The sequence below is a fragment of the Microplitis mediator genome, chromosome 5, assembly GCF_029852145.1.
Source record: "Microplitis mediator isolate UGA2020A chromosome 5, iyMicMedi2.1, whole genome shotgun sequence".
Taxonomy (NCBI): Eukaryota; Metazoa; Arthropoda; class Insecta; order Hymenoptera; family Braconidae; genus Microplitis; species Microplitis mediator.
In genome coordinates, this window is record NC_079973.1 from 23,976,593 (window position 1) to 24,000,467 (window position 23,875).

The 23,875-nt window shown below is 29.9% G+C and overlaps 4 protein-coding genes across 6 annotated transcripts; 1 reads left to right on the plus strand and 3 right to left on the minus strand.

Annotated features, from left to right (window-relative positions):
* Positions 1-1,843: 1,843 nt before the first annotated feature.
* On the minus strand, positions 1,844-2,776 carry LOC130667367 (uncharacterized). Its single transcript, XM_057468879.1, has 3 exons — positions 2,599-2,776; positions 2,118-2,381; positions 1,844-2,031 (listed from the first exon to the last, which is right to left on the minus strand). The coding sequence occupies exons 1-3, from the start codon at positions 2,774-2,776 to the stop codon at positions 1,844-1,846; spliced, it is 630 nt and encodes a 209-aa protein (XP_057324862.1).
* A 2,292-nt stretch (positions 2,777-5,068) lies between these two features.
* On the minus strand, positions 5,069-6,679 carry LOC130667369 (uncharacterized). Its single transcript, XM_057468880.1, has one exon. It carries the CDS (start codon positions 6,677-6,679, stop codon positions 5,069-5,071), a length of 1,611 nt encoding a protein of 536 aa, XP_057324863.1.
* A 7,315-nt stretch (positions 6,680-13,994) lies between these two features.
* Positions 13,995-16,198, minus strand: LOC130668147 (uncharacterized). 2 transcript variants are annotated; one of them, XR_008989957.1, is made up of 3 exons: positions 15,786-16,198; positions 14,760-15,311; positions 13,995-14,675 (listed from the first exon to the last, which is right to left on the minus strand). XR_008989957.1 is itself a non-coding variant. In XM_057470268.1 (2 exons), exons 1-2 carry the CDS (start codon positions 16,132-16,134, stop codon positions 15,049-15,051), a joined length of 612 nt encoding a protein of 203 aa, XP_057326251.1. In that variant the 5' UTR covers positions 16,135-16,198; the 3' UTR covers positions 13,995-15,048. The 2 variants fall into 2 exon arrangements, 1 of the variants encoding a protein (XP_057326251.1); XM_057470268.1 differs by having other exon boundaries at positions 13,995-15,311.
* Positions 16,199-18,768: 2,570 nt separating this feature from the next.
* On the plus strand, positions 18,769-20,242 carry LOC130667719 (intraflagellar transport protein 43 homolog B). Of its 2 annotated transcripts, none has more exons than XM_057469523.1 (6): positions 18,769-18,974; positions 19,076-19,257; positions 19,562-19,588; positions 19,669-19,703; positions 19,781-19,850; positions 19,952-20,242. In XM_057469523.1, the coding sequence occupies exons 1-6, from the start codon at positions 18,936-18,938 to the stop codon at positions 20,178-20,180; spliced, it is 582 nt and encodes a 193-aa protein (XP_057325506.1). In that variant the 5' UTR covers positions 18,769-18,935; the 3' UTR covers positions 20,181-20,242. The 2 variants fall into 2 exon arrangements, with proteins under 2 accessions (XP_057325506.1, XP_057325505.1); XM_057469522.1 differs by having other exon boundaries at positions 18,776-18,974; positions 19,064-19,257; positions 19,952-20,241.
* The last annotated feature ends 3,633 nt before the right edge of the window (positions 20,243-23,875 follow it).

Below are 23,875 nucleotides of genomic sequence, written 5' to 3' on the forward strand. Positions count from 1 at the left end.
ACTCCGGATTCACTCCGCCACTCGGAGTTTCGGAGTTTTAAAAAAAATCACTCCGCATGCGGAGTGAATTGGGAGTTTTTTTTTAGCGGAGTGATCTCGGAGTGACGCGGATTTTATTTCACTCCCAAATCACTCCGGTCCGGAGTTTTAACTTTAAATGAATTTATATTAATTAATATTAAACCATTAAACAATGTGTGTGTGTTCGGGTGTATGCGTGTGTGTGTTTGGGTGTGTGTGCGTGCGTGCAAATGTGTGCGCATGTGAGTGCGTGTGTGTGTTTGAGTGTGTGCGGATGTGAGTCCGGTTGTGTGTGCGTGTATGTGTTCGGGTGTGTGTGCTTGTGTGTGTGTGTGAGATTTTATTTAGTGGAGTTATTGTTTATTAATAATATTTTCAAAACCCTCTCCGGAGTGAATTTCACTTAATAAAAAATTAAATACTCCGTAAAAACTCCCCTTCGGAGTGAATAATTAAAAATTCATTCACTCCGCATTTACTCCGGATTTAATCCGCATTCACTCCGCGAATTTTTTACAGTGTATGATTGATAATATCATTTAAATTATTAAATAAACAATCTGAATGGTAGTATCTACCATCTATATGGTAAAATTTACAATTATTTATGATAACCAGAAGTTATAACTGTTATTATCTTAAATAATTACTACTATCATAAAAAATCGTAATTCTTAATACCCTGATGGTAATGGTTAATATCAACCTAAATAATGATGACCATCTAAGTTAATAAAAAATTAGTTATACAAACGTTATAGTCTGACGCTTGTCTATGTGTAATTTGTTAAACTGGGGAAGTGATTAATTTCACACACACACGTACGCAAACATGCACACACACGCACAAATGTGTGCGTATCAGCTGATCAATAATGTAATACGCGAGTTTTTACTTCGGTTTTATTGAGTGGAGCAATTTTTTATTAATAATATTTTCAAAACTCCGTTCGGGAGTGAATTTCACTCCGAGGGGAGTGAATAATTAAAAATTCATTCACTCCGCATTCATTCCGGATTTAATCCGCATTCACTCGAAAAATTTTTTTTTTTCGTATTTCTTAAATATCTCAGAGTCTATTCGACTAAATGGTCTAAAATTTTTCTGAAAATCTAAGTTCATAAGATATCTTTCGAATGCTGCAAGAACCATCTAAATCGGTTCATTCATCAAAAGGATGTGAGAGGTTTACACACATACACACACACACACATACATACATACACACATACATACATACATACATACAAACATCGCTCTAAAAATTTCAGAATAGCATCTTAGCACCTTCAAACGTCGACATATGATGAAAACCCGATTTTTGAAAATCGGGGTGAAACCAATAACTTCCCGAATTTTTTGAAAATCGTCGATTTTCTCAGCGGGAAGTTAAAAATTGTAATAAGTGCATGATCTGCTGAGTGCCCCAATTTTTTCGGCATTTTCTATTGCTGGTTACTTTGAATTCGAGAGAGTTTTAAATAATTAAATTAAATTTTTTTTTGGTTTGATATTAAATTAACTGTATTGTGTATCCATGGGCACCCTCCACGGATCCGCATACCCGCAATGCACGGCGCAATCCCACACCACACAGATGAATTTTAAATTTAAAAAATAAATAAATAAATAAATAAATAAATTTAAATCAATCATTCTTGATGTTTATTCTCAAACATCATATCGATAGATTGTTTTAGACAGTTAATGTATTCTTCAATAAGTTTGGCTCTATGTTCGAAACTCTTCATCAGTGAAACAAAAAAAAAAATTGTCAGTATAGAACAGTTAACTATTGAGTAATATTTATAATAATTTAAATCACTTCACCTGAATGGAGGGTGAAATATGTTTGTAGTAGTAGATATTTTTACGGCGACACTTGTAAAACTCATTCAATTTTGCATAAATTCGCTTAAAACATTCGTTTAATGTTAAAAGCAGTTCGTATGCTTTCATCACATGATGTTTTCTTTCAATTGCTTCAGCATATTGGTTCTCATCCATATCTAAGGATAATTATCAGTTAATTAAAATATTAAAAATAAATAACAAGTCTGTCTAATGAAATAAACGAATATCAATATAACATTACTTTTTGGCGGAAAAAGACGCGGAATGTCTTCAGAAATGCTATCGAGAATAATCTTGAAACAATTGGAAAACTCAGCACCAATCTGACACCAGTGTAGAGGATTTGAGTCCTTTTTATGAATCATTTTTTCTTCTTTTTGCATCAACTGCAGTATACGTTGTTGTACTTTTTTATAGCCATGATCATTACGCCCGTGCTGTTGTTGTTGTCGATGGCCTGATTCTTTCCCAAGCTTTAATTCTGGTTCTCTTATTATAGCATTAGCTGTTGACAATAATTTTTTTATCAAATTAATGTACAGAATAGTGAAGCAAAATGAAGTGCTTATAAATTTTGAAGAAATAAATTATATCAATGTCACAGCAATCTGACGTATATGAATTATTCAATGTATATTCACCCCCTTTTAAATATAAAATTTTCTACACTTTTATTTGATAATTAATGATCAATTAAAAAGAAAAGTCCCTCTATACTTTACCTAACTGTGATGATAATGATATCGCTGATAGTTCATTTTCATCTTTGGAATCATTTTCACTCTCATCAACTTCATTTTCTGATAGCTTTGTCGATGTACCTGGCGTTGCAAGACTTTCATAATAACTATGATCATCATGTGTCTGGTTGGAAATCTGAGGTTCTTTATTATCATTCATAATTTTCGCTATTCTTCTTTAAAAGAGACAGTAGTGATTATTCTTGTCTTTTTCTGAAATGTAATTTAAATAATTAAATTCACCTTCATCACTGTTATCCATATCTACTTACAATATTTAGCAATAAGCTTTTTCGTTTTTCGAACTAACGAGTTACTGCGATGACGGCTTAAATGCAACTGGCATAAATGTTTAAATCTCTCGAATATATATCTGATGATGACACAATTACAATTATATATTTATATTGATTATCGTCGGTCCAGTGTCCCATTGTCTTTAAATATAATTTTTTAATTCATGATAATTATCATTTGTTATAACGAGCATTATTGTTATCAAAATCCTACTAAAACAATTCATATTATTCGAGTACGTAAAGCTATTGACGATACAATAATTCAATGGATCCTTTTATTTATACAATCCTAATAATGAAGTCTATCGATTATCAAAATATAAGTTGAAATGGCTCCACCTTATTGTAGAGACATAATGACGTCACAAAATCAGTCAGTTAATTAGCAAGCTTAAAAACAATTGAAATAAATTTTTCACTATGTGAATTTCTGCACGGAGAGAAAATCATGGAGGGGGGGGGGGGTAATATTATACTATTTTAAAATGTTAAATAACAGTTAATTTGAATACTTATATTTCATACCTTAAAGATAATACATTTTCTTGTTCCTTTAATTTTTTGGATAAGTGTATTTTATTAGTACAGTAATTTATATGCATAATTTAATTTACTTACTAATTCATTAATTTCAGTTTAATTTTAATAAAGACATACAATTTAATCAAATTGTTCTCTATGACAAATATTGGATACAACATAATTACGAGATCGAGCGAGCTCGCCGAAGGCGAGCGAAGCTCGATCATAATTATGTCGATTAATTTTGTTCGAAAAGATCATACTATGTAGTACCGTTTATGTACGCCAACCTTATCACCAACTTCAGATTATATAAAATAAAAAATGAACTCACCACCGTTGCTACGATACATATTTATTCATTGAGTTCAGCGTCACCGATTATTTGAAGAGATCACGGGTGGGTCTATTGCCACAAATTATTTTATTTAATTATTTTTATCAAAGGGTTGGGAAGTGATCTTTTCGAACAAAATTAATCGACATAATTATGATCGAGCTTCGCTCGCCTTCGGCGAGCTCGCTCGATCTCGTAATTATATCTCATATTTTGTTCGAAAAGATCATACTATGTAGGATGTTTAGAGTGAAGTACTAAACAATTACTGAAATCAAAAATTCATTGTTAGAATAAAGAACAAAACATTTTTATTAATTAATATTGTAACAAATTTTAAACAAACAATCTTTTGCATTATTTAAATTATTTTAAACTTAAGATAAAACTGCTTTCGCAAAATCATTATTATTTTTAATAATAGGTCTGTTATAGAAAGTATTGAAAACATTAGATTTCTTAGACCAACCAGCTAAATTTTTAATTACTTCTATATCTACACCCTTAGCCTTTGCTGAAGAAGTAGACGCATGTCTAAGACTATGAGGTGTAAATCTAGAACTAATGCCACACTCAACTAAGAAGGCTCTAATCCAGCGACTTATAGTGTCCCTAGAAGCAACTTTGTGAGGTTTTTTGATGGTAACAAAAAGAGAATCGGTTGTCATTAATGTTTCTGTAACTCTCATATATTCTTCTAACACAGAAACAACACATAATTTAGGATTTTCATTAAATTTATATAGAATTAAAAGGGGTTGAGACACTCCAGGCCTAGATGTTTTGATAGAGTCTGAAATTTCTATTTCAAAACCATTGTTTGTTCTTTTAATATTACTTCTTTTAATTACACTCAGAGTTTGCTTTCGTTGAGCGGTAATTAAAGATAAAATAATAACTAATTTAGTACTTAATTGTTGTAAATTCAGACTACTCAAGGGATACATTTCCTCTAATTTATCCAAAACTGAATCTAAACTATAAATGCGGTCATACCTAGGCTTGGAAGGTCTCAACTTATAAATCCCCCTAAGCAAACGACAAATCATCGGACTTTTACCGATATATTCCCCACATAAAAAAGACACAGCTGATCGACAAGTATTTAATGAGCTATATGAAGCACCCTGCTCAAATTTTACTCCTAACCACTCCATAACCCATAATTCATTTGGTTTGAAAACGTCATAATTATTTTTGTAACAAAATTTTGTCCACTCTAAAATAGGCTTCTCATATTGTTTCTGAGTAGAAAGAGTGATTGAGTTCATTAATAAATTAATAATGTCTTTTTTTATCCCACGTTTTTCGAAAGCTTGCCTGATAATCTCCCTGCCATTAGGGTCAGCTTGCCGGCTAGTGGATGCTGTAGCCTCCTACAGGGATCAAGTAGTAAATTATCAGATGGTTTAAAAAAAATGGGGGGTTGTATTAATAAAGACAACCAAAGAGGGTACCAGGGTTGAGTAAACCATTCTGGTACCACTACAATACCGCAAGCTTGGTCTACTTGAATTTTTCTAAGAGTCTTTAAAATCAAGGAAAAAGGTGGGAACGCATAAAAATAAAAAGTGTCCCACTTAATAGTAAAAGCATCTATACAAAAAGCTTCGGGATCCCTGTGCCAGGAACAATAATCGACACATTTCTTATTATTTACAGATGCAAATAAATCTATTTGCGGCTGACCAAATAGATTATAAATTTGTCTAAAAGCCCAAGGAGCCAATTCCCACTCCGTATCAATATTATTAATTCTAGATGCTGAATCAGCTATTACATTTTCTATTGATGGAATATGTGTCGCAAATAACCAAAGGTTTCGTTGCTCACACCAGGACCATATATCGCGAGTAACATTATTTAAATTTTGACATTTAATTCCACCCATTCTATTAATGTACGCGATAGCTGTTGAGTTGTCAATTTTTAATAGAATCTCGCAATTTGATAAATGAGAAGCAAAAGCTTTTAAACCATTAAATGCTGCAATTAACTCCAAACAATTAATATGAAAGGAACTTTCCCTCGAATCCCATTGACCAAAAACGACTTTATCATTACACGAAGCTCCCCAGCCCGTTAATGAAGCATCAGAAAAAATTGTTATCTTATATTCATATTGACGAATTGGATTTTTAGCAGTTAAAATATTCTCTTCCCACCATTCAAACTCTGTCCTCAAGGATTGATCTAGTCGCATATTTGAGTCATAATTGTCGTGAGAATAAAGTAACGCTAAGTACCTTTGACGTTCAAATAACTTGGAATGAAACCAGCCATAATTAACAGCTGGGCAAGCTGCTATAATATTACCTACAAAACAGGCGAAATCTCTAATTACACAGGTATCAATTGTTTTGAATTTCTTAACTAATTCTAAAATATGTTCTCTCTTTTTTTGAGTTAATTCTAAAGTCATTGCACTAGAATCTAAAACAAATCCTAGGAATTGACAAGTAGTTGATGGACATAGATCGCTTTTGTCAACATTGATAACAAATCCTAACGATTCTAACAATTTTCTAGTGACAGAAACATTTTCTTTACAATCTTTCATTGTCTTAGAAGTTAACCACCAATCGTCTAGATATACAACTGATACCCATCCCAAACTTCTCAAATAATTGATAATGGGTTTTGTAATCTTAGTAAATAACCAAGGCCCTGTGCACAAACCGAAAGGTAAACACACATACTCATACAATTGCCCTTTCCACCGAAATCGTAAAAATTTACAATAATTTTCATGAATTGGAATAGTTAAATACGCGTCTTGCTGATCAATACTGGCCATGAAGTGTCCTTTCATCATCAGCTTCAAATCTGTTCGAATATCTTCCAACTTAAAATGTTTTGGATCAATAAAAGTATTAAGCTTTTTGAGATTTAATATTAAGCGCATTTTCCCATTACTCTTAGGCACCAGAAAGATACTCGAGACAAACTGCCCGTTACAATATTTACATTTTCGAACTGCTCCTATATTTAACAAATGATTGATTGCTTCAGACATTGCCCCATCTTCTGCAGCAGAAATTGAAAATTCCGGTGGTTCGAAGGATTGAGCCGGAATAGATACAAAAGGAATTTTATAGCCAGAAATAGTCGATAATATAAAATTATCCGAAGTAATTGAAGACCAAGCTTGGGCAAAAAATTTTAATCGACCAGCAATTCTCACCTCTACTTGGTTGGTGGATTGTTGAATTGATTCAGACGGCTCTGAGATCTCGTCGATGAACGAGTTGGACCCTGCTGAACTGGAACACGGTTGGAACGAGGGAATTTGTTCGGGACCTTTTGGTTGAAGCTCGACTGTTGACGTCCGCTCTGAGCCACAGTCGAGCTCTTCCAGTTTAAAAAATTACGAGATTTCGATGTATCAGCCTTGTCAGGTGTTGTTTTTAAAGACAATCCTACTTTTTCTACCATTGTAGCTGATTTGATCCTCTTTCCAAGGTCTTCACCAAAGAGAAACTTATCAGTCTTTGAGTCCACAAGTACAGTCTTCCTTTTATCATCAACATAGGAATAGACTTGGTGCTTACGAGTTTTGGAAAGCTGGTGCATAAGCTCACAAAACATCTGACTGGAGTCACACAACCACTCCAACAAGACGTCCTTCTCGATGGGTTCCTTCTCATCGTTAAAAATTGCACAAATAGATTTTCCAAGTGCTACTAGACCGCGACCACAAAGATCCTGACTTGAAACCAGGTGTTTATCCCGACTCTTAGCAGTCTTGTGAAGAAGAGGAAGTAACTCCGGATTTAATTCCGGGGCAATCAAAGAACAATTACCTTTATTCGGGTAAGTTTCCTCAAAAGATTTCTTGACCTTCGCATCTAAACCAGAGTCCAGAATCTCATTCCAGCAGGCTGCTAATTCCGGATGAAAATTAAAGGACTGATCCTTTAATTGACGCTTGGCAACACCAAGCAACAAGGAAGCCTTTTCACTGAGTTGTGTAGGTGGTTGCTCTCCGTCAACCTTCGTCTCTTGTAGCTCGTGAGATGTCGATTGTGAATTTACTTCACCATCGGAGCTCACAGTCTCCAGATCATCATTTTCTGAGCCTACAGAGCAAAAGATCTAGGTTATAAACAACTATTAGAATAAATATCCTAATAGATTACTATATAACCCAGTCATTTGGTACAATAATGATAAAAAATCACATTGACCATGAAAAATAAATTTAAATGACTCTAGTCAAACGACTGAGACAGATGGCGCAATTTAAATAAATTGCCCGATATTTATTTATTTGAAAACTTATTTAATTATTAATTTTTTTTAAAAAAACCTTTTTCAACGTGTGATTCAACATCAGAATCCTTTTCATCCGAAAGGTCTTTGACCTCCTCCATTAACTTTTGATATTTCTTCAACTTCTCTGCATAAAACTGCATTTTCTCAGCAGATTCATCATAACGACGTTTACTCATGTTTATTATTATAATTAATCGACAGAAATAAAATAAAAATATTTAAAAAACAAAATTTATTTATATGATACGTGTAGTTTCTAGGCGCACCAAAAACGTAATGAATAAATATGTATCGTAGCAACGGTGGTGAGTTCATTTTTTATTTTATATAATCTGAAGTTGGTGATAAAGTTGGCGTACATAAACGGTACTACATAGTATGATCTTTTCGAACAAAATATGAGATATAATTCATTTCCATTTAAGACATATTTGATATATTATTTGTCAATTTATTTACCTCTCCCGAGTCGAAATTCCAAGTCTGTTTTGATCGTATTCTTTTCTTTTACATTTTAGATACAAATTTGATGATTTAAACGGGTCTTTATAATATAAGCTTCTATCGTTTAACGTTTTCATAAAAAATAAAACTAACTTGAATCAAAGAGAATTTACTTGAGTCAAGAATGTCATTATAAAGAAAAGAATTATTTTTAGTTCAAAAACTTTTTAACTTCCCGCTAAAAAAATTGAAAATTAAAAAAAAAAGGGAAGTTATTGGTTTCGGTCCGATTTTCGAAAATCGAATTTCTAACAGATCTTGACGTTTTGGGGTTCTAGAAAGCTATTCTGACTAATTTCACGATGATGTCCGAGTGTATGTATGTATGTATGTATGTATGTACGTACGTATGTAAATATCTGTATCTTTCGAACGGAAAAAACGATTATGATCTTCAAGGTGGCATTCGACGCGGCTTGTTAATATCTACAGGCTGTGAAAAATTGAGCTTTATCGGTACTGTGCGTTCGGAGATATTCCAAAAATAAAATTTTTTCAAAAATTTTTTTTTTTTGATAACTTGTAATGTGCTCGATGGATTGATTCCGAAATCTAATCAGCTCTAAAACGTTATAAGCCGCGTCGAATGCCATCTCAACCATCAAAATCGGTTCATTCGTTCATGAGATATCGTTAAAGAAAAAAATGGTAAAAAACGTTTTTTTAACTTCCCGCTAAGGAAATCGATGATTTCCAAAAAATTCGGGAAGTTATTGTTGCGAAAGCAATGGCTCAAAGAGCTCGAGAACAGCGGAAAGTTTTGGGGCTGGCCCGCAGGGTCAACCGATACACAGATTTTTTTTCTTAAAATAGTTTCAAGAGAACATATCTTTGATCGATGAATTAGATTCTCGACTGAAAATAATATGATCCTGAGTCAAATTTAAGTATTTATTAATGTAAAAAAAAATGTCTTCAACAAAAAAAATCAATTCCAGGAGAGAAATCTTTTTGGTCTAAAAAATTTTTTTCTCTTCATAACAATTTTCTTAGTTTATTTTTCTCGGGCCAAGTTTTTTTCCTGTGTACTATTTTAGCTAGTAATATAATTTTGCCCCTGTTTTTACCGTATTCGTACGTTTCATGCATCGTCTTGTACTGTCAAAACAGGCGTCTTTTTAGCCAGTAAATCGAACGTCCAATAAATAGTAAATTTTTACATCCAAATCGGTTCTTGAATTTTCCCTCGGGTGTAGGAAAATAAATAAAGAACGATTCCTATTAATTATTCTTCGCGACTTCTTCATTAAATAAAATATCCATTGCACATTTCATAGCAGTTGAGAATTGTTCAACAAATCCAATTTTAGCCTTGAAGTCCTAAGTTGAAAAAAATCATATAAATAAATAAAAAAAATACATTTTATCAACAATCAGTTTTTAACTGATTAAATAAAAGAAGAGAAAGTTAAAATATAAATAATTTAAAAGGACTATGCACCTGATTGTAAATCGAAATTTGTTGGCACGCTGGAACATTGGCAATAGATCGTTGATACATTTCATCTAATTGGATGCAAGTCCGCTTAAGACATTCACGTAGTATTACAAGTAGGTCATAAGAACTCAGCAATTGAAATTTTCTTTCTTTTTCTATAACATTCAAGTGCTCAGTTAAACCTAAAAATAATTATAAATTTATTATAACAAATAAATAAAGTGGGATGATGATTATGTCTAATTAGATTCAATATGGTTTAAGTACAATTACCTTTAATTGATGAGAGATAGTTGAGGTTTTCGGAAACAGTTTTCATGGTAATCGCGCAACAATTTGAGTATTCGCTGCCAATCATAAACCATAAATTAACATTTAAAACATTTTTATCGCGCATTTCGTATTCTTCTCGCATCAACCGCAGTGTATGTTGTTGTAATCGTACATAATTTTGGTCACGCTGTTGCAGTTGTTGTTGTTGTTGATGGTTTGATTCTTTTCCAAACCTTAAATCTGGCTCGCTTTTTGTTTTATTGGCTGATGACAAAAATTGATTAGATTTTTTTTTTTTATCATATTAATACAACGAAAACTAGGGAAGAATGAAATGCTCATAAATTTCAAAGGAAAAAAATAAAAAATTATTTTGATGTCACAGCAATTTGACGTATACACTGTAAAACATACCGATGTAAGTCTACGCTATATACCGGTGCTGAAATTATCGGGGTTGAATTTGACTCCGAAAATGATGTTAAAAATTTTTTCGGTGTTAAAAAAAAGTAGTTTTATTTTTGGTGTCCGAAGTTGAATTGTATTTCAAATACAAAAAAAAAAATTTTTAATGTTTCAAAAATTAATGATTGAACAGATTTACCAGTCTATGGAGCAATCCAGAGAATTTTGTCCACAATGACATTTAAATGTTATGCAATAAAATATGTAAAATAGATTTTTATGATTCAAGTATTTTTGCAAACTAATTCAACGAGAAAAATAAAATAAAATTACACTGAAAAAAATAATCGCTAGCTGCTAGCGATTTTTTTCTTTAGCAGCTAGCGATTATTTTTTTCAGTGTATCAATGATTAATTTATCATCTTCAAATCAGTTATTACCTTATGAAAAACATCCGAGTTATAATAAAAATAATTATTATATTGTTCCTAAATGTTCAATTTTTGATGAATGATCAAAAATTTATGTAATTCGTTTAATTTAATAAAAGTTACATTTCTTATTCTGTATATATAGGTAGTGAAATTGTTTTTATCGTAATTAACAATAGTTTCGTAATTTTAACGAAATAATATTATTTTTTTTCCGTTTTGTGGATCTTAATACACTTATACCCATATTCCCATACTCCGCAGTTAATTTTTACTCTGTATATACGCTGCTTTAATACCGATTAGATAAAACCGCTACACTGATGTGACCTTATTTTAACACCGCTTTTTTTTTACAATTTATGAACTATTCAATGTATATTTAGCCTCATTTAAATACAAAATTTGCTACATTTTCATTTGATAGTATACGATTCAATAAAAAAAAGTGTTATTCACCTTGCTTTAGTAGAGCTATTGGAGTTTTAATTTTCTGTATGACATGATTGTTTTTACTGCCATCAACTTCATTTCCGAACAGTTGTTGCGATGAACCTGGTATTGCAAGACTCTCATAATAATTACGAGCATCATTTGTCTGGCTAGAAACCTGTGATCTTTTATTATCATCCATAATTATTTTTTTGAAATTCTTCTTTAAAAGTGTCGGTAGTGATTCCTCTTGTTTTTCTTTCTCTTTTTTTACTGAAATTTAATTTAAAAAATCAAATATACTTTTATCACCTTTATCCATTCATATTATTGAACAACAATCTTTTTTTCGTTTCTGAATTTACGAGTTACCGCGACTGACCTAAAGATATCGCGTGCCAAAAGGTAAAAGGGCGCATTCCTACAGGTTAGTAGGGAGCTATGCTAAAAGGGCGCAAAAAATTTTTTTTTGCCATTAGCTTTGAAATTTTTCGAAACGCAAAGATCTGCAAAAAAAAAAATTTGGGCATCCTTAAGCTAAGGGGGGTATCTCAAGACATACGCCCTTTTAGCTTCTAGAAAAGTAGTGCCTAAAGGTAAAAGGGCGCATAAAAAAAATTCAAGTTTTAATACAAAATACTGACAAATAGTTTCACAAGACAAGTTAGATGAAAAAAAAACAGCTTCCTACACTTTTTGTCCGAAAATTGATCGAAACCTTAATAGAGGGCTAAAATTTTCGTAATTTCAAAAATTCTAATTCGTCTCCAAGAAAAATTGTTTTAAAATTCTCACTAACTCTACAAGTGCAACAAAGATAGTCCCGTTTATTTTTCTGAAAGTGGGAGAGAAGTCCATCAGTGACATTTTTCCTTAAAGAGGAGCAAATTTCTAATAAAAAAGTCACAACTCTTTAAAATTAATTGAATTTTTAAAAGATAATTGGAGTCTATCTTCAGAAAATAACAAGATGATATCAATAAGAAAATCAAATACAACGATCGATTAAGTGTTCTCGAAATTTTAAGATGATATTCCGTGCAAAACTTATATTTTTCTTATTTGTTATCGTAATCCTTCGATAACAAAAGTACATATCAAAACACCCAAAAGTATAACTGAAATAGAGCAATAATAATAATGCTTTTTATAAATATAGACAATAAAATATTTTGAATTTATTATTTATTGAAAATGAAAATATTGTTTATACACTGTAAAAAATCGGGAGTAAATCCGGAGTGGATACAGATTTTATTCAAATCCGAATTCACTCCGTCACTCAAAGTTCCGGAGTTTAAAAAATCACTTCGCATGTGGAGTGAATAAGGACTTTTTTATGGGTGGAGTGATTTCGGAGTGTCGCGGATTTTATTTCAATCCACATTCACTCCGGTCCGGAGTTTTAATACTTAAATAAATTTATATTTAATAGAAACAGCTGTTAATTAGCAACATAATTATTTAAATAAATAATTAATTCAGATATTAATAATTAAACTTAAAATATTGTTTTTAATTCATAAAATGTTTTAATAACTCACTAAATTATAATTTCGTACATATAATACATAGTGAAAATATTAAATTATTGAATAACTACAATGACATAGTTTTTATGGGAATATTTGATATTTTGGTACAATATGAAATGTTATCTCATGGTATGATCATGTAAATCATACGACAGTTTGTGATTCAGTGGAATTATATTTGTGTAAGTTTTATTATCAGCTGCTTATAATTTTTAAAAATCATTTCGCGTGAATATATGGAAAGGGAGCTCGTAATTATTTCCGTACTCAATATAAATGTCAAAATCTCAAAGACCTAAGCTCACTATGTATTAGTAATTTTTTTTTATAATTAATATTTTCCGAAAGTCTCCTTCGGAGTATAATTCACCCCAAAGAGGAGTGAATAAATAAAAATTCATTCATTCCGCGTTCACTCTGAATTCACTCTGCGTTCACTCTGCAAATTTTTTATAGTGTACTGATACCTTTTCCATTCTAATAACATTTTAATATACTGTTCAAAATAACAATAATAATAAATGTGTTACCTAAAGATTACCATAAAATTAATTTAAAATAAAACTTTATTATAGTATTTAATTAATATGAGCCGAAGAAGTTTTACTTAATCCGCGTGTATACACACTGATACACGCACTCTTGTCTTTTCTTATTACCTACATTGACACTGAAAATTTTAATGTATAGAATTGGTCGAAGTAGACTAATTTCCGACCTATAGCGCAGTAAAAATATAATACTATACTTCATATATGCAAATTCAAATAATTCAACACGGAACATAATGACTATTTATAAATTTAACAATTATTTTTATCTGAACTCGTATCGTTTTTTAGTTTTTCAAACACAACTGTTAGTTTAGTTGGTTATTAGAATGACATAAATATTTAGAGGCTGAGAATAAACGAACGCGATTCTGACAGAAATGAATTTAAGTCGGAAAGAAATTTAGCGAACAGAATCACTAATTAATTTTTTCCCAAAAGGATAGAAACTGATAAGTTTCTGACCGCTAAATCGTATGGGTCTGAAATTGGCTTGTTTCGACTGATAAAACAGGCATTGAAACTCTCAGTTTTAATATAGGTAATGTGAACAACTCATTATATAAAGTTTCAATATATCCATATATGTATATAATTAAACTAATTTTTTTAAACGATTAACATGTAATTAAATAGCCCTTATTGATATCTCTTCTATAAACCAGTCTACCAAAATTACAACTCCACCTGAGTCAACTCTATCAAATAATATTACTATCTTATCACATCCCTACCGAAAAAAGTACTTACGTATATATATTGTTATTAGATATTATTATATGGGAGTATTTTTTCGATAACGTATACAATACGGTAGTGATATTAATTGTTAGAGCTGCAATTGAGTAGAGATATTTATTGGGAGATCTGTCTATAGTAGACTTGTAAAATACGAAATTAAATAATTTCAAAAAAATTATAATATAATAAGAAAATCTTAGTTAAATTCTAGTTTGAATTTTCTTGTGGCTTTCCGAGCATGGTATCCATTTTTGATATAGTCTGCCTTAGAACTTCCATCGATTTTTTTATTTCTTCACCTTTATCTTTGACTTTCTTTATCAACAAAGTAAATTCATAATTAGTATTTGAATTGGTTAAATAAATGATCAAAATTGACTATTTAGAAGAAACGTGTACCTTTATCACTTGACGACGATGCCAAATTGAGTTTATAAATGCTTTCGACAGTTTTCTTTTATTGTGTTTAACATTATAGTTATAACTTACAGAAACCGATGAGTAATTCATACAATAATAGTTATAATCAACATCATATTGTTTACAATAATAATCAATTTTATTGTAAGCCTTTTTCAATATAATGAAAATTTGTGAAGCTATCTTTAATCGTTGTAATAGACGAGTTTTTTTTTTGCTAACAAAATTAGTGTTAATCTCATTGATATCTGCAAATAATTTAAATAAATTATGAGTGTGTGTTATAACAAATTAGTTTTATTGATTTCAAATTATTACTTTGAATTGTTGCAAGATATTCAAGTTCTGAAGAAACCGTAATGAGAATCTTTTGACAGTGAATTGAATAATAACTGCCAACGTTACACCATAAAATTGGATTTTTTGTGATTTCATTATTTAATTCTTGTTTTAGTTTCAATAACTGTTCTGTATATTCTTGTATTTCTTTATACTCATATTGACCTTGTTGCTGCTGCAGTGGTTGTTGTTCTGATGGATAATTATTTTTGTTATGATTTGAAGATTTTTCTTTAGCAAAGCAGCCACTCTAAATTTTTTAATAAAATGTTTTTTTGTTTTTTTGTTAAGAAAAGTGCGAGTTTTAAATTTTTGACGATACGAAACCGTAAGTTTACAGTTTAATTTTGACATACCCTATTGCTCATAAATTATCTCGATTCAAAACTCTATGTTTCAATGTATAGATATAATTATGAAAAGTATAGTGTATGGTACGGAATAAAACATGTTTTCAGTTTTGTTATAATGTCAATCTAAATATAACTAGATAATTTAAAAAAAAAAATTTTTTATATTTTGAGATGGCTGTTTTTTTTTTTTTCATGCAAACAAAATATTTACACATTCAAATTAGTCACTCAATAATCAAATCCCCACTCATCTCTTCATTAGTAAATTAAAAAAATAAACTAATTCATTGTTAATTTTTTTTTTCAAATTTACCTTTGACAAGCGGAGCTTTCAAAGTATTATTTTCACCTTCAACATAATTATTTCCACTGACATAAACTTTATTTTCTGGTTGTTGTTTCGAAGTCCCTGGTACTGCAAGATATTCGTAAGAATTATCGATGGGCGACTGTCTGTTATTGTTCATAATTATTTTTTGGCTTTCTCCGGAAGTGGATTTCCACGTAGATTTTACAACCGGCGCTTTGAAAGTATTATTTTTATCTTCAACATAATTATTTCCACTGACATAAACTTTATTTTCTGGTTGTTGTTTCGAAGTCCCTGGTACTGCAAGATATTCGTAAGAATTATCGATGGGCGACTGTCTGTTATTGTTCATAATTATTTTTTGGCTTTCTCCGGAAGTGGATTTCCACGTAGATTTTACAACCGGCGCTTTGAAAGTATTATTTTTATCTTCAACATAATTATTTCCACTGACATAAATTTCATTTTCTGATTGTTGTTTCGAAGTCCCTGGTACTGTAAGATATTCGTAATAATTATCTGTGGACGACTGTCTGTTATTATTCATAATTATTTTTAGGCTTTTTTCTGAAGTAGATTTCCGTGTACAATTAATTTATTAATTGGTTATCGAATAATTACAAGATTTTCTTCCTCTCGATTTGAGGAATATAAAACAGATGGATTTTTTTCACCGACAATTTTTATTATTTTGTCACTGTAACTTCTGTCGCTTGTCAATTTACGAGTTACTCTAACGACTATTTAATCGCAACTGAATTAATGTTTAAAGGGTCTTTAAATTATAATGATATTTATATGGTTTAAATGAAGTTCCAAAATCGATAATCAGTATTCGTATTGAGAGCTCTTTACGCAAACCACATCTCTGTTTTTATTTTTTTTTTATGTTTCAGTAAGCGTTGAACAACTGGTGTTTTATGTAATCTGACTTTAAGATAATAACCAATGAAGTCTATTGTCTATTCAATCCAATTTGTTCCCTATCCAATCCCAGGTGAGCAGGAAGGTCCTCTCTATAATTAAACCAGAATTTGTTACGTCATCAATCGAACCTGTCATTTTATTAACAAAATGTCAATGCGATCGAAATTTAAAGCTTTAAAAAAATCACTACAAATATATGATTTATCTAAAAAATTTTTTTCTCCTCGACGGGCGGAAAGCGTCAACTTTCGTCCCGCTGTGCAAAACGAAGTTGCCGCTTTCCGCCTCCGTCGAGGAGAAAAATAGCATACACTCCTCGGGAAGTAAATAAGAAAGCCTCAGATCACATGTTTGTTGACCTCGGCTTCGCCTCGGCCAACAATTACATGTGATCTGAGACATTTCTTACTTTACTTCCCTTGGTGTGTAATATACTATTTCTTTTTCATCATGAGGTAAAAGACTTAATACCCGATCACTCCATATATTTTATACCTATATTTATAAATAATAGGGTGGTTCAAAAAAAAATTAGTCATGATTACCATATTCGAAACGCCGATTGAAGCTATCTGAATACTATCGATTTTGTATTTCAAAATAAAATTGCTAATTTTCATTTTTTTTTTACTAGCTTCAATTGGCGATAATTTTGACTTATCATAGGGTTTTGGAAAGCTTGAGGAATCAGCTTTGAAGATCTTTGAATAAATTTAAAAAATATTAAGCAGCTTACGAGTAATCACACTTTTAGTGAAAAAGTAAATTTTTACATGTTAATTAGATGGGATAAACAACAAAAATTTTTAGATATAAAATTTGATACTTTGTAAATTTTTCTTATGATTTTAATTGTTTTTGCACATAATCTAATGCAGAGAGGAACGGTTCCTACACTTCACATATAGATACTATTGCTACAGAAGAAAATGAGGCAAAATGAGACATTGGGGCAATAGGAGACACCATTTTATAAATATTTAATCAATAGTACAATTATGTAGAAATTATTTTTAAAAATTTTCTAGTATACGAAACAAACAATTTAAATTTATTTAAAAGTTTGAATGAACACTTCTACACTGTAAAAGAAAACGGGGTGTAAGTCCAGGCGGTGTAGGTGTTTAAATTTTCGGTGTTTAATTTCATTACCGAAAGCGGTGGTAAAATAACACCACCATCGGTGTAAATATTCTTTACCGGTGTAAAAAAAATTTCCCAGCGTTAAAATATTTTACTTTGTGGATATTTTGACATACTCGATCACTACAGTTAACACAGTGTTTTTATTAATCAATTAAATTATTGGTGATTGAAATGGCGGGCGTAAAATTGTGTAATTTTTAAATAAATTACGTATAATATAAATAATTATTTAAATAAATACATAGCGAAATTGAAATTTTTTCAGATAATATTCATTAAATTTTTATTCATCTAGAATGATTGAAACATTTTTCAATCCAAAAATAGTCAGTGTTATAATTTTTTTCAATAGAATTAATAATTATTGGATGATAACTTCTGCAATAAATCTCGTAACAGTTACTGTCAGGATGGTAACAATTATTATAAATATCGTGAATATTACAATCTAGATGATTTATAAAATCATCTAGATAATATTCACTACTATCGTATTGATGGTAGAAATTTTACCATAACTAGATAGTAGTTTTTATTATTTAATTTTTTCAGTGTACATTCTAAATTTTTAGTTATCAATTACTAATTTTTTATAATTAATTATTTTGCGTGGAATTGTTTTTTTTACATCGATTTAATACCGCCAAATTACACCATCTACACCAGTGTTATTTTATTTTAACACCATGCGGTATTGAATTGAGTCCATTTTTAACATCGCTCTTTTTACGGTGTATATTTATTTACACTTAAATATTTTCAAATAATGATAGAGATAAAAACTTTTGACGAACGAGGTCAGCACTTGCCGGTGCACAAGAAACGACTTCAACAGTACGATTAATCGATACTTTAAGTATATCGATTCCTACCTGTAGAATAAATTTGACCTGTGTATATATATATCCAAGAGAGCCCGCAATTACCGCTATTCAGCACTTGTGCGCATATCAAATTCTTGTGTATGTTTATAAACGAATTTGTTGTCATGGATACTAGTTACAAGCAATAATAATAATAATAACATATATTTTATAACTCAGTAATTTTAAAAATAATAGAAAATTGGAAATCTTATCAATGGATTGGAAAAATGATCATGAAACAAATTCAAAAAAGGTACAATTAATTTTATGTACTTGTTTAGAAAAATATATATCTGTTTATCTTATAAATAATGTATCGGTATTAATTTCGTCGGTGATAAGAATTATTTACAGCAATTTATCCCAAGACTTGGTAGAAGAGCTGGACAAAATTTAGCTCAAGAAGAATCTAAATTTGATGATGACATTGATAACCCTGTACTGGCTATTCCTTCTGCTACATCTATAAGAACAGCACCTGTAGCACCTCCCCGCACACGTAAAACTGGATGGGGTGATGAATTAAAAACAAACAAGTTTGTATTATTCTTCACCTATTTCTTAAATCAATTCAATTTACGATCCTGAAAGCAGACAATTAAAACTTTTTTCATTTTTTTTTAACAATTAAATTTGACGAAAAAAAAAAAACACTAAAAATATGCACATGTAGAAAATTTAAAATACTATTAGTGCAATTTTTTGAAATATCTTTTTTTTTATAATTTCTCGCTTAAAAAAAATTCAAAAATTATTAGACGTCGGCTAACATCAGAATCATTTTAATTTATTTATTATTCTAAATAATATATATAATTTTTTTTTTTTTCATTATTTTAGGAACAAACCAGTTAGCATAGTTGAACAGTAAGTGCATTATTATTATTATTATTACGAATAATTAAGAGTGATAATTTTATAAATTTGAATTATTAATTTTTTTCAAGGGAAAAGTTACAGAAAGATAAAAATGAAATTGATGGTAATGTTTATTATTATTGTTCTATAAATGTTATTTATTAATTTACTTTATTGGATTAATAAAATTTATTTTTCAAGATATTCCTGTCATACCGGATATCGAAGAAATTCAAGAAGAAAATAATTCTCACGTATCAAATGCCCCTTCGTATGTTATTCTTTAATTAATTTATTTATCTACTCAATAAGTGAATTAACAGTTATTATTATTATTATTATTATTATTATTATTTCTGTTTATTAAAATAGCACTGGAATTAATCGAGTTGCTGCATACAAAGAATTGGACACAGATCTTTTAAAAAACGCATCATTTGCATTTTTAGACAACGTCAATTTATCAATTCTCACAGAAAAATTGTATTCTGAAAAATTAATTAAAGAAACTGATGACGTTTGGAATTGGGATTATTTATTTGCTCAAGTATCATCAGAACTAAATAATGAAGAACAAAAAATAATTAAAGAAACAATTTAATTAACTAAAAAAAATAAATATAAATTCGTAGCACTAAATTATAATTTAAGTTTATGTATAATGAATTGAAAAATAAATAATTATATAAGTAAATAATAATTTAGTTTAAATAAAGTAAATAATAAAATGACAAAAAACATGGCATACTGCGAAACTGCAGTGCCTGTATATGGAAGCGACAAATTACCTCGTCTGACCTATTCGATTGCCCCCCAAATTTGGAAATCGCGGTAGTTCGAGGAGCGACGTGAAGACTCAACCGTGCAGGCGTGCAAGTTCGTAGCGTCTCGTGGGAGACGGATACGGAGTTACACGCGCAATCGGGAGCCGAACACAAGCTACTTGAAGCGACCACGTGACAACACCCACTGAGCAGATCTGCCATATATCTATACCTTAGCGATCAATGTTCAGCTGTGCCATCACTAGCACACACTTCCAACATTATATACTTGTGAATTTATATATATTCATTTCACCCTACTGACGAGTACCTGCGAGAACGTTTTAGTTGTTCTATGACCAAAGCCACCTATATTCATTTTACAGTACTTATGAATAGATTCCTACTGAATCTGACGACGGTATTGTATTGACGGTTGAATATAATATTTTTTGTTGTGTGCGTAATTTCCCCGCCAAGCAGAGACACATCAATTGTTTGAAGTAAATTCAAATATCGATTTAAATTATCATTTATTGTTTAAAAAATTCGATCAAATGCCGTTTAATTTTAACTTTAAATCAGTAAATAATTTTCTTTTCGTTAATTCAACCCATTTATGAAAATAGAAAGAATTAAATTTTATAAGCTTCGGAAAAATTTTTTACAAATTTTATTTTTTATTAATTTATTTTATTTATTAAATTAATAAAATATTTCTATCACACGAACGAAGAACTTGAGCCACTTAACTAAAATTACTTTTTTTTGTAAAGAATCGAATTTCCTACAAAATTGTCATTTGAATTTTTACTGTAAATTTTGTTGTTTAGTCAAAATCCAAAATTTTCATTATACACGGAGAGAAATGAAGCTCAACATAAACGAAAAAATAATGTCTTGTTATCAATTTCTATTAGATCTTTTTAAAAAATCATAAATTATGATAATTTTTATGAAAATTTTGTAGAAAGTAGTAGGTACGCAAAAAAAATTATAGAGTAGCATAATGATTTTCGAAGTATTTGATTTTTAATAACCAACAAAAATAAAATATGAAAGTAATATCAAAATAAATCTTGAAATTTTATAACTTGGGAGTAAAGTTTTGATAAACCAGTGCTATTAATTGAAATGTAAATAAAAATTATTCTGTGTTTCATATTATAGTTTTTCAATGATGAATTTACAAATTTTCTATAATTTTGTATCAAAAATTAAAGTCAGCATAAAAATATTTATTTTAAACAGTATTAAATTCGAAATAAATTCACTATATTTTAAACTCCTTTGTAAAATTTTTTGTGTTATCATTGATTTGTGTTACTTTTTTTACACAAATGAGTTGTTAAAATATTATAACGATTTTTTGTTGCCTTTTGTTTTTGAAAGTAATTTGTGTTGATTTTGACGGAAAGTTTTTTACTGTGTACACTATTAAATCGATGCACTTTGCTTTTCATAAATACCTGTTATGGGTCCTCTGGAAAGAAGAAATTTCCGATCTATTGCAAGTCCGAACAATCCATTAAAAATCTACTCACACGTAGGACTATTTATTTCAGTAAATTAAACGATGTCGTAAACCAGTTAAATTTCACAGTAATGGCTCAAATTTGTAGGTAAGAATAAATTTTCAACACTTAGGATCAACAAGCGGTTTCAAAGATCATGAGATGCGATAAACGCCCGTGAGAAATGATGACAAAGTGGAAGATTCTTTTGGGCTTATATACTAATTTATAGGAATCTAATACGCAGGTAGGATCTTTGGAAGGGTTGCTAAAGGGGGTTAAAATACATCTTTTTAGATGTTTTTTCACCTATTAACGTTAATTTCCGAGTGACCACCCTCTGGAATCGTTTTATTCTCTTAACTTATTTAACCTTGAAATGCTATTACTGGTTTCAGTAAGCTACGGATGATTATTACTTATCTTCGTCAATTAATTTCGAAGATCCTTTTGACAGTGGGACACTCTACTGCTATCGACACCCAAAGTTAGCCAATTGTCATATTTTAATGGTTAATTGATTCAATTAAGTTAGCAAATTGTCATACATATTGTTATTATTTTATTATTTAATAAAAGAAGAATGTTATTGTATATTTATTGATTATTACCTCTCCGGTATTTAATTATTTATTATTATTATAGTTGTATTATTTGTTATAAATTAAATAAACTTTTATTCCAAGGGATATCGACAGAACTTGATGGAATTGAAATATGATATTAAGATAGCCGGAGAGACAAGTTTATCGAATGTTAATAAAATTTATTTGTATTTAATAAAACGTATATTTGGTTCGATGGCAAATAAAAAAACCGTTCATAGAGCACCCTCAGCGCTTTCGCGCTTGAGGTGTGCAATTTTATAAAATACTAATAAAACGTTTATTTGAAACCATTTTTAAGGATTATTAAAAAAAACTTGATACTACTTAATCTTCCATTCATATTTATTTGTATACTAAAAATTATTTTTTTTTTAAGTTATTAATTAATAAATTTATTTTATTTTATTAGTGAATTCAATAGATGATTTAGATACACATCAATATGGATTTTTTCATGGACGGAGTGATTATTTATTTCAATCCGCATTTCCTCTGGTTCGGAGTTTTAATACTTAAATAAATTTATATTTAATAGAAACAGCTGTTAATTAGAAACATGATTATTTCAATAAATAATTGATTCAGATATTAATAATTAAACTTAAAATATTATGTTTTTAATTTATAAAATGTTTTAGTAACTCACTAAATTATAATTTCATATATATAATACACAGTGAAAATATTAAATTATTGAATAGCTATATATATAGCACTATATATAGTGACATAGTTTTTATGGGAATATTTTATATTTTGGTACAATATGAAATGTTATCTCATGGCATGTTTGATGTAAATCATACGACAGTTTGTGACTCAGTGGAGTTATATTTGTGAAACTTTTATTAAAGCTGCTTATAATTTTTAAAAATCACTTAGCGTGAATATATGGAAAAAGAACTCGTAATTATTTCCGTACTCAATATAAATGTCAAAATATCAAAGACCTAAGCTCACTATGTATTAGTCATTTTTTTTTTAATTAACATTTTCCAAAACCCCCCTTCGGAGTGAAATTAACTCCGAAGGGGAGTGAATAAATAAAAAGTCATCCACTCCGCGTTCACTCCGCAAATTTTTACAGTGTATTTATAATAAATTTTATTAAAATATAGACGTTATTAAAGCAATAACAATTCTAAAAAATATCAAATTTCTATTAAATACACGGAGACATTATTCTCGTTTGAAATATGGTGTCATAGTAAAGCCGGACCATGTTAGCCACCAGTAGAAATTTAAATAAACACATGTCATAAATTACTGTAACCATCGTAAATTTTACTATGGTCAGAGGGATTTTTGTATGTGTTTATTTTAATTTCTGCAGGTGGCCAACATGGTCCGGCTTTACTACACAGAAAAAAAGGATTTCTTGGCGCAAAAAATTTTGTCTTGTTCTAAGAA